General features: G+C 35.8%; 1 protein-coding gene across 1 annotated transcript; it reads left to right on the top strand.

The window, feature by feature from the left end:
- The first annotated feature begins 331 nt into the window (after positions 1-331).
- Positions 332-8,236, top strand: LOC124847440 (thylakoid ADP,ATP carrier protein, chloroplastic-like). Its single transcript, XM_047324930.2, has 10 exons — positions 332-718; positions 1,297-1,353; positions 2,522-2,584; positions 2,688-2,744; positions 2,826-2,909; positions 3,087-3,155; positions 3,231-3,343; positions 3,439-3,608; positions 7,646-7,724; positions 7,889-8,236. The coding sequence occupies exons 1-10, from the start codon at positions 398-400 to the stop codon at positions 8,001-8,003; spliced, it is 1,128 nt and encodes a 375-aa protein (XP_047180886.1). The 5' UTR covers positions 332-397; the 3' UTR covers positions 8,004-8,236.
- The last annotated feature ends 3,067 nt before the right edge of the window (positions 8,237-11,303 follow it).

Raw genomic sequence — 11,303 nt, 5'->3', positions numbered from 1 at the left:
GAAAGTGCATACCAACAACTTTTCCATGCAAGCTTCCATCTTCAAATTCATCAATGAAAACTGTAATAATCTTGAAGCGCGTGAAAAACCTTCCTCGGTTGCCTCAATTCATTCACCTTGTAAATGCTTATTTAAAACATCTACATCTATATCAAAAAAAATAATAATTCAATTTTAAATAACTAATAACAATAAAACCTACATTAAAATAATATTTTTAATAATAAGAATTCCTCTAAAATAATGTCCTAAAAACATCATCTTACTTTATGTTTTTCAAAAAAACAGTAACACCTATTTTTCGCTATTATAAGATGTGCTTGTCTTTTTGTAGCAACAATGAACACACCAAACCTTTCTCTTCTTCCAGCGTCTTATCTCTTCTGTGTCTCTTCCAATGTCTATATCCATGTCCCACACAGAGGAGAGGGCCACACTCACATGGCGCAAAATCCCCGCCCCTCCCAAATACGACGTCGTTCGCCCCCGCTACCGTCACGCCGCAGCCACTACCCATTCCAGATTCGCCTCTGTTTCCGTAACCCAATCCAAACTGCACCAAGACTTCATGCCCACGCCCTCCCAGCTCCTCAAGCACCCCCTTGCAGCCTTCTCCGTTGTCCCCCGAGACGCCGCCCTCTTCTCCGCCGGAGCCATCGCCGGCGCCGCCGCCAAGACCGTCACCGCGCCGCTCGACCGCATCAAGCTCCTCATGCAGGTGCGTAGAATGCCACTATTTTATATTTATCAAATGGTGACTAACTGAACGTGGAAGTAACTGAACTTGAAAGACTTGTGATTAAAATTACCACTCAAACGCAGCGTTTAATTGGCTTTTCTTTGTAATCTTAAATGTTTCCGCTTTTTCTAGACTGTGCGACTCCTTTCTATTGAGATTTGTTGTTATGTGCGTGTTTGGATTAGATTTATTTTGCTTATAGTGGGGTTTTTTTAACCATTAATCAAATGCTGGAAACAAGTAAGTGTTGTTCTGGCCTTTGCAGAAAATGTTGGGAATGTAAAACAAATTGAAAAGTGAATGTTAATGAAAACATGGAATAATCCAAACAGCCTTTTATGCTGAAAAGGAAAATGTTACATTTTGGGATAGACTGAGGGTGGAAAGAGAGATATGAAGAAGAAGGAACAAAAGTAGAGATAGAAAGTGACTGGTGTGATATCAAAGACATGGGAGGACATGTGATGAAAATGAAAGCGAGTGTATGTTTATTGTACTAAAAATATGTTGCAGAAATGTTTTTAATTTGTCTGGTTTGATTCACTATGTACTTGTAGACTCATGGCGTGCGGGTTGGCCAAGATAGTGCTAAGAAGGCCATGAGTTTCGTTGAGGTAATGTTCTTCCATCTTGTTCATTTCTTCTATGATTCTGTCATAATTGTTTAGTGTTGACTGGTTTGTTTTCTTCCTTTGTTTTAATCTAGAGTTTCAAGAGTATGCTGTTTGCCCTTAAGTTGTGAATCTGTAAGTTGATCGTTTATGCGATATAGGATAATTGATTTGGTGCTTCCTAAACTCTTCTTTTGGTCTAAAATTTGTCTGGTTTGTTGTCTTTTCGGGAAATTGAGATATGGGAGGGTGCATTTTTCACTTACCCAAAAAATATTATTCTACTTATTGATTGACCACTATATATTCCTTTATAAGATGAATGCGAGTTAAAAGAAAAAAAAATCACTATCTCTTACAGAAAGAGATTGCGTTTTATAATTTGTGTATTTATCAAGTTTAAGTGATTATAAAAACTGGGTTCCTCAAGTTATCAGTACAAAGGAACTGCAAGAATAGGTTCTTATCTCTTTGAAACTCCTTTTTGAGGCGGAGTGTTGTTGTATTAGTACATAAGAGAATTCCAGCTTTTAGAAGCTATCTTATATTAACATCTCTCCTTGCCCAAAATCTCAGCAGGCTTTGAAGTGTAAACAACAGATCACCCTAAAATTTATTATAAATGGGATGACTAGGATGAAATACTAGACCACATGGACAATTGGTCATAGCTTCGATATATGTTATACGACCAACTATATCAATAGCTAAAATTGTTGGATAAAATACATTAATGGTTCTACATATAACAAACTTGAAATAAAAAACTAAAAGACACATGACAGAAGGAATTTCAGGAGTTACATTGAGGGGTTCTATACCTTGATAGTATCAATTGTCTTTGATTAAATTTTATACAAATTAATTACCAATTGGTAAAAGTCCTCTTTAGTTGAAAGTATAACAAGGTGGTTGCATGATGACAATTATATTTGTAAAATGTGCAGCATATTCATCTGCATGTTGTGATTGTAGCCATCTTGTAATAGTATTCATCAGTAGTTACCTTATGTTATTAAGAACTTATATTGCCTAATTTCATCTTAATCACTAAGTATGGTTTTGGCCCTCCCCAATCTCTTCGTTTGATGATGTTTTGTTTGCCCTACTTAAGCTCTCTGTTTAAAATGTCATATAGTTTTTCTTAGATCTTCATTGGTATAAATTACAGGCCATAGCAGTTATAGGGAAGGAAGAAGGCATTCAAGGTTACTGGAAGGGAAACCTCCCCCAGGTTTGTGCAATAGAGAAATAATGTATTGGTTTTTCTGTATTTACATCACGTAATATTGACCAGTCTTTTCATTTGTGTTAGTGTTTCTTCTTTAATATTCCAGGTTATTCGAGTCGTACCTTACAGCGCTGTCCAGCTTTTTGCTTATGAAATTTATAAGGTTGGCACAAACTATTGTATCAGAAGTTGTCATAGCAAATATTACCTGTTCATGTCTGAATGCCTACTTTTGGATTCACAGAAAATATTCAGGGGAGAGAATGGTGAGCTCTCTGTCGTGGGAAGACTTGCAGCAGGTGCTTTTGCAGGAATGACGTCCACTTTTGTGAGTAATTAGAGGGCCCTTGCTTTCATGGTTTCATTGAGTTGTGGTGTTCTTGTATTTTGGAGATATTTATTATACTGCTCATATCTCTTTTTATCATTTATATCTTGCTCATTTCTTTTATTAATGTGTCCAACTAGCCATCTATGTATCTAATGTTTCATTATATCCATGTAGATAACTTACCCATTAGATGTTCTAAGATTGCGATTAGCTGTTGAACCCGGCTATCGAACCATGTCAGAGGTATGGTTGAACTGATTTAGTATTTAAGCAATATCTACCTGTGATGGTGAACCAACCATATTGTGGCTTCTCCAGGTTGCCTTAGGCATGCTAAGGGAGGAAGGATTTGCATCTTTCTATCGAGGCCTTGGACCTTCTCTTATTGCAATAGCTCCTTATATTGCTGTAAACTTTTGTGTTTTTGACTTGTAAGTTCATTAATAATAGTATATCTTATAATTAAATTGAGAGATATAAATTTGGACACTGAAATTGAAACATCTTGACTTTCTATGGATGATAGATTAAAGAAGTCATTGCCTGAGAAATACCAAAAGAGAACTGAAACATCTATACTCACAGCTGTCCTTTCGGCTTCTCTTGCCACACTTACATGCTATCCTCTGGACACTGTTCGAAGACAGATGCAACTGAAGGGCACACCTTATAATACAGTGTTTGATGCTCTTTCAGGTGAGGATTGCTTCTTCTTACATTTTAGCATTAGCAATATATAATCTGTAATGTATCCGAGTCGGAGACGTAATTAATCATGATCACAGAAGGTAGTAGAAAAGACAATGACTGAATGATAATGAACGAATGAATTTCTTTTATTGATGGTAATATCTGAATAAACAAAAGTAAACAATAATTGGGAGCATAACCTCCTTCAATTACTTGGGAGCATAACCTCCCTCACAGGATGCAAGCCGCCTGTCAACAAAACTCAATAAGCAAAAGCATCTCCTAAACAATAGCATCTAGCTTTATTTATATTAAATATTTCCCTAGAATATAATTGTAACATCCCAAAATTATACAGTCATCAACCATATACTCAGAATAATTACACGTATCAATAACTCAAACAGTTTTAAAAGTAAAGGAAACAGATTTAAATAAACGGCCGAACGGCCTTTCATATATTAATTAACGAGCGTTCACACAAAAACAAGGACGAACGGTTTACAAAAACATTACCGAACGTCCAACTATTTACAATCAATCAAAAAGAGCGCTCGCTCACAGCCGCTCGCTACTCTAATTACACTAACTAAATAACCGAACGCCTCACTGTTCGGCCTTCACCTCAACTTCTACTAAATTTTCTTCAGCAATGAGTTCCTCTTCAAGAGTTTGCTCCAAGGACGCATCTCCCTCTGCTCACATCCACACGGATGATCATTGCATTTGACAAGACGGATATACATAGACAAGACAACACAAAGGAAATGCAAGGGTAAGCTTATTGAATTTAATTCGAGTCAAACATACAGTTTATACATATCACATATAAATTTATTCACGACATAATCATCCAAATCATACATTAATTCAACCAAAATCCTGATACTAGACCGACCGTCCGGACATGTATGAATTCTGTGTAGCTACGACGTCCGTGCACCCAGGTGGAAGAGCTGGAATACTCGTCAGCTGCCACCTGAGGTTAGTCCGTTCTGTCCAAGTTACAGTTATGGACTAAGACCTCCTGCCATTCCCACACATGACATGCTCCTCTCTACGTGAGAACGAGCACTCACGGAATATCAGGATGACCCGCCAGCTAAGCTTACCACATTCATACTTTACAATTCTCAATCTTTCAATCAAGAGTCGTTCCTCCCTGGAACGCTCGTTCAAATTCCACAATCACAGTTTCATTTCTCATAGTGTTCGCACATCTTAATTCATCCTCTTAAATACATTTTCATTCTTTGTTCCACTTTCGTAAAAAGACGAACGTTCACTCCCCTTCATAACGAGGACGAACGTCAAGAGCTAAACCAAGAAAGACTCCTTTGAATCAGTTAAATGAACTGATTCTAGTACGATCCAAATAATACTTAGAAAAATCTAAGTTCAGTAACACTTGAACGAATCCAATGGATAGGTAAAGTCCCAAGTTGTTTGGATAAATAAATTGGACAAGATTTAATTCAGGAGACAAAACGCCAGTCAATGACCGAGCGCGAAAATAAGCTTTTAGTGAATTTTGGACGAACGTCCCTGAGGACTTGGACGAGCGTCAATAGAACTATTGGACAACGCTGTTTTAGATTTATGGACGAACGCTATTTCAATTCCGGACGAACGCTATTACCGTTCGCTGATAATTTAAAGAAGGAACGAACGTTCGGTATATGACCGAGCGTTCTTTATCACATACGCTTTGGACGAACGTTCGGTATCAGACCGAGCGCTACTTATCATTTACTCTTTTGAGGACGAGCGTTCGGTCTATGACCGAGCGCCACTTAAGACGTACGCTTTTAGTTCAAGACTTTTCACTGATTCAAAATCAAAGAAGTTTGGGATGTTTATATGATAAGATACTTAAAATTTATGTCTTACAATTTGACTAAGTGTTCAAAAGGGATGTTATCAAGCTTCTCAATCTCACGCAACACTCATGAAGGGTACGTCTGGCCAAATGCTCACACGTAATGTTATATAAGAGGGCGTTCGTCCTCAAAGGGAGTCCTTTCCAAATGAAAGGGTCCGACTACGTCAAGAATTTACTGCTAATACCGAACGGTCAATGACCGTATCGATAACGAACGTTCATTTTCATAGGCTTTTCATATTTACATTCCACATACAGTAACCATATTTTCCAGTATACTTACATTCATTTAATCATATCATATCATATCTTATACTTCTCAAGCTTTGAATTAAACATCATATCCAATCATTCAATACCAAGATCATACAACATTCAACTTTACAGATCATTCATATATACAAGCATAAAATTCTCAGTACATACATGCATCACTTTTCATATATCATCTCAGAATCATTATCATATTTTCAAACTTCACACACGCACATGCAGTACAGAGATCACATGAATTAAATCTAATAAGCTTCCCTTACCCGGATTAAGCAACGTGCGATCGTTCTTCAGAGAAAGAAAACAAGACTCCAGTACCCTCTTTTCTACCCTTTACGTTTCAACCCAAGATTTCCTTAAACTAAAATTTCAAAAACCCAAATAACGGTTCAGAGAAGACTCGTGCAGATTCCAAAGGAAGCTTGCATGTTGAAAATGAAGGGTGGTTGAGGACGTGAAACTTACCCGTTTCAGAATCCAAAACCAATCGGTTTGCTGGAAAGCTCACGGTGCAGGGACGCTTCTCACGGTGCTGAAATGTGAACGGAGCAAAGAAGGGTGAGTTGCAGAAGAGAGAAGATGAAGGGGTTCTAGAGAGAAGGTAGAGAGTTTGAGATCAGAGAGTTGGAGGAAGAAGATGAAGTGTGCAGAGGAATGGGAAGAGTTTTCCAGAGAAATTAATTTCTCCCCCCACGTAGGACGAACGTCCATCCGCGTGCTGCCACTTGGATTCCACTAACTCTTGGAACGTTCTAAAGTGACACTTGTCAGCATGCATGCAGTGTGAGTGTGAGTGCGTTTTAATGGAAGGTTGTGCGTGTCACGGTGCATTAATGGAAGCACAGTGGTGACTCAGCGGAGTAATTATTGGGGCGTGACAATAATTCTATTTACTATAATTAACTTATACTGAATATTTCCCTAGGATATAATTCTATTTACTATAATTAACTTATACTGAATATTTCCTTAGGATATAGCTCTATTTACTATAACTAACTTATACTGAATATTTTCCTAGAATATGGCCTTATTTACTATAATTAACTTATACTAAATATTTCCCTAGGATATGGCCTTATTTACTATAATTATTTATAAATATTTTCCGCCTATCCTAACCGCTGTCCCAGTTAAGATAGTCACTCTTCAACCGATCGGCTCTAGCTCTTCATCGCCTTCAACCGTTCGGCTTGCTTTCCCCCTGCTTCCTACCGTTCAGCTCCAGCTCTTCACCGCCTTCGTTTGGCTTGCTTCCCCTCGCCTCCGTTCGGCTCCCCGGCCTTCTATCCTATCACCCAGTATCCTGTCATAATCACTCACTTGATTTGCTGCCCATTATTGACAAATAAGCCATATTGGTTATTTGGCATTATAATGCAGAAGTTTCCAAGGGAAATATATTAGAAAATCTGCTTATGCGTCGTAAAAGTGTCCCAATTATTCTTTCAATCACAGCCATTGGGTTTTGACAAATATTTATTTTTCTTTTGCTTTCACTTTCTTGACAATGAGAAAAGAATACATAAAAGTTTTAACTTTCTCTTCTAGCTAACAACTTATAAAATGTCTTCATTTTCTACTTTCTTTTTTTCATTTCCTTTTAGTTCCTTCGATTTTCTTTACTTCCTTAAAATCACGTATGCCATTAAGATTACATGTCGAATTACAAGTACAACATATTAAGAATCTTCCCATTCTTAACTAAATACTTTTCTATTTAAATAAAGCAGTAAAGTTTATCATTCACTGTTCAATGATCCTTATATATTTGAGGAATCAAACTCTTACTGATGATGGTTACTTTAACAGGCTGAGATCAACCTCTATGTATTTTTATGCTTCTGTTGATAACATATTGAACAAATTTATACATCTGTTGATGCAGGTATTGTGGCACGAGATGGAGTAGCTGGGTTATATCGTGGATTTGTGCCCAATGCTCTAAAATCCCTACCAAACAGCAGGTTCCTAGGATCTTCTAATCCTATAGAACTAAGATTATCATATTATTGACCCTGTTACCTTTTAGCAATGCTCATATTCTTCCCCTTAGATTTTTCATTTTGACACCTAAAGTTTTGTGCTTTCATGTCATCAGTTTCTTATATCGTCGTTTTTTTCTCTGAAGCATCAAGCTTACCACATACGACATTGTTAAGCGCCTGATTGCGGCTAGTGAGAAAGAATTTCAATTAATTACAGAGGAAAATCGCATCAAGCACAAGAACACTAACAAGCAATGATACTGAACTTCAAATTCGTATTCTTTTAGCCGGTTTTCTCCCTTGAAGTTTTGGTGGAATTAGCACTAGTTACTATAGTTGTGGGTATCATTTTTCCTGTATGAGAGAGAAGTGATTATAATTATCCATCTGCCAATGTTTCTGCATCCATTGGCTGAAATTTTGTAGAATGTGTTTTAGCTAGCTGCTATGTAAATGCTATATTATTTTCTATGATTTCATTATCTGCAATATCTACAAATTCTGATGTAGTTCATTTTCCGCTTAAAAGTATGAAGGACATCTCTTAATTGTTACATGAAACTTATACATTAAAATATTTAACAAAAAGCCATTCACATTCTTCATGTAAATTCAAATTATTTAATTTATTCTTGTTTTAAAACTCAGTTCACGTATTAAGCGTCTGAAAAGTTAACTATTTGTATTCATATTGTTTAATTAATCTTGATGTGATTATTATACTTTTTAATCAATCCAAATAAAAATTACTACCAGAATAACTAAAAAATAATTATTGTTCATAAAAATGTATAAATAAATATTATCTTTTTGGTTTTAATATATATAAATAGACATGCTTTAAATTTTTATTAATATTAATATTTTTTCTAATGATGATCGAATGTTACATATTAATGATACAAAATTTAGAATAACTATTTACAAATTCAAATTTGGTTCTATGGATACTGAAGTGTTCAAAGTTGAAGATGAATCTATAACAATATGCTACTTTGTATGTCTTTTATTGATATACTAGTTTATACTAAAGGTGTGTTTTTTTTAGTATAATATTACTATCAAAATTTATATATATTTTTATGACTTTGTTTTTTAATTTACTTAAGTCTACTTCATATCTCTTTTGTTGTAGATGTTATAGGACGTGTTGTTAAGAAATATAATATAAAAAAGAGAATGATAAAACAAGTAAACTCGTTGATGTTAGTCTCCAAAGATTGCATTTGGTTATCATTGATGTGATTTTTCTTACTATTTTGTTACATAAATTAAGAAGTGATTATAATTGTTATAAGATGTATGAAAAACAATGTTCCGAACTAGAAATTAAAAGATATAACTCACAATAAAATGCGATAACATCGAATAAAAAAATATACTTGAACACGTATAAATTTTTTATTTTCATTTGATATTAATCTTTCTTATTTTTACTTTCATTTTTCTTAAAAAAAAAATAAAAAAATTTGTTATTTTATGACCATTTCATCTTTATATTATATATCTGTAACATCCCAAAAATACAGTAATAAACCATATCATAGAATTAATTACATTTAATAATATATCAATTCAATTTTACACTAACGACGTACGCTTATGGCCGAACGACCTTACATAAAATTTCCAACTACACTGTTTAAGATAAGAGAAATCATGACCGAACGGTTTACAAAAGACAATTACCGAACGGTCAGATAACCACAAAAGAGAGGAGGTGACCGAACGATCACCTCATAATAACCTACTATCTACTAACCGAACATACTACGGTTCGGCCTTTACTTCTACTTCGATCAAATTTTCTTCTTCTAGCGTCTCCTCCAGCAGCACATCACCATCTGCTCACATCCACACGGATGATCATTGTAACGACAAGACGAACGCACAAGACGAGACAACACAAGGAAAAACACAGGGTAAGCTTATGTAATTTAATTTATGTATCACCATATAATTTAAACCATCCAACACACACAATAGCATTTCAACACAGGTATCACTACGAAGCCTATCACTAGATTGACCGTCCGGACTGTATGAAATCTGTGTAGCTACAGGCGTTCGTGCACTCGGGTGATGTAGTAACTGGGATACACTCAACAGCTGCCACCCGAGGTTAGCCCTCTCTGTCCAAAGTACCCCTAAGGACTAGGACCTCCTGCCGTTCCCACACATGACCTACCCTCCTCTACGTGAAGACGAGTACTCATGGAACATCAGGATGAACGGCCAGCTTAGCATGCCCACAGTCATACTTTACCAATTCTAGTATTCATACATGAGTCGTTCCTCCCCGGAACGCTCGTCCATAATCCACAACATTTCTAAATCACATTTTCTTCATCTTTCATTAATAAATATCTCAGTGAACTATCTCGGACAAAGATTTCAATAAACTCTAAAATGACGAACGTTCAACCCGAACGGAGAACAAGATCGAACACGTGGAATGAAAATGAGAGATAACGAGTACAATAATATATTCCAAGGACGAATGGGACGAACGTCAATTTCAACGTTTAGTCAATTAGATGAACTGACTCTTGAGAACTCACTCAGAACATTAAAAGAAAACCAACCCAAGGACGTGGACTCTAGTGTGAAATCAATGGATAAGGATATTTCTAAGCATTCAAAAACTGGTACTTAGAGTGATTCACATGAAGAAAACTGAACGTTGGTATTTAATTGAGTTTAGTACCAAGGAATCAAAATGTCAGTCAAAGACTGAACGCTATAGAGAGCGAATCCTAGAGGGCTTAAACGAACACTCGTATTGATATTAGCTTAAGGACATGGAACGAGTGCCTGGTGTAAGACCGAGCACTAATGCTTTAACATAAAAAGCCTTGATAAACATAGTACAATAATATTGAAATAGTGTTTACGATCAATAAAATATACAATTACATATATACTTAGATTTATAACCGAACGTTAATACCCAACTGTTCTTGGCTGAACGCTCATACACAGTATTCCGAAGTGAAGACGCTCGTCCTCAAATATGATTCTCTCCAAATGAAAGAATCCCATTTCAACTATGTTTACCAGAAGAACCGAACGGTCAATGACCGTTCAGTAACGAACGTACACTTTCTTAAGGGAAATTTCTTATCAGAATCAATATTATTCAAATTCAGTTCTTAACATATAGTTCACACCTTTCTACATTCATACCATAAACAATTTTTACATATCTCATACCATCGAATCATAGAATTTTCATACATTTCATGCATCATAACATATCACAATCATTTTTCATATCAAATCAAGTCAACGAACGTTCATGCAACACATAGTCATATAAATTAAATTAATAAGCTTCCCTTACCTCTTAAGATATCCGAACGTTCACAGATATAGACTAGGGTTCTCCTTCTACCAGAAGCCTTAACGTTCTACAGCACATTCTAAGAGCTATAACCAACATAAAAACCAGCGAGATACTCAGAATGATAGGATCAACTCATGCAACCAGGAATCTGGTTTTGCATGTTACAGAAAACACACGAATGGAGGAAAGATGAACTTATTACCAGTTCATCA

The sequence above is a fragment of the Vigna umbellata genome, chromosome 3 (assembly GCF_029865625.1).
Source record: "Vigna umbellata cultivar VRB3 chromosome 3, Vumbellata_1.0, whole genome shotgun sequence".
In the NCBI taxonomy this organism is placed as follows: Eukaryota; Viridiplantae; Streptophyta; class Magnoliopsida; order Fabales; family Fabaceae; genus Vigna; species Vigna umbellata.
Note: the sequence above shows the minus strand (reverse complement) of the source record. Positions and strands in the feature narration are given on the sequence as shown.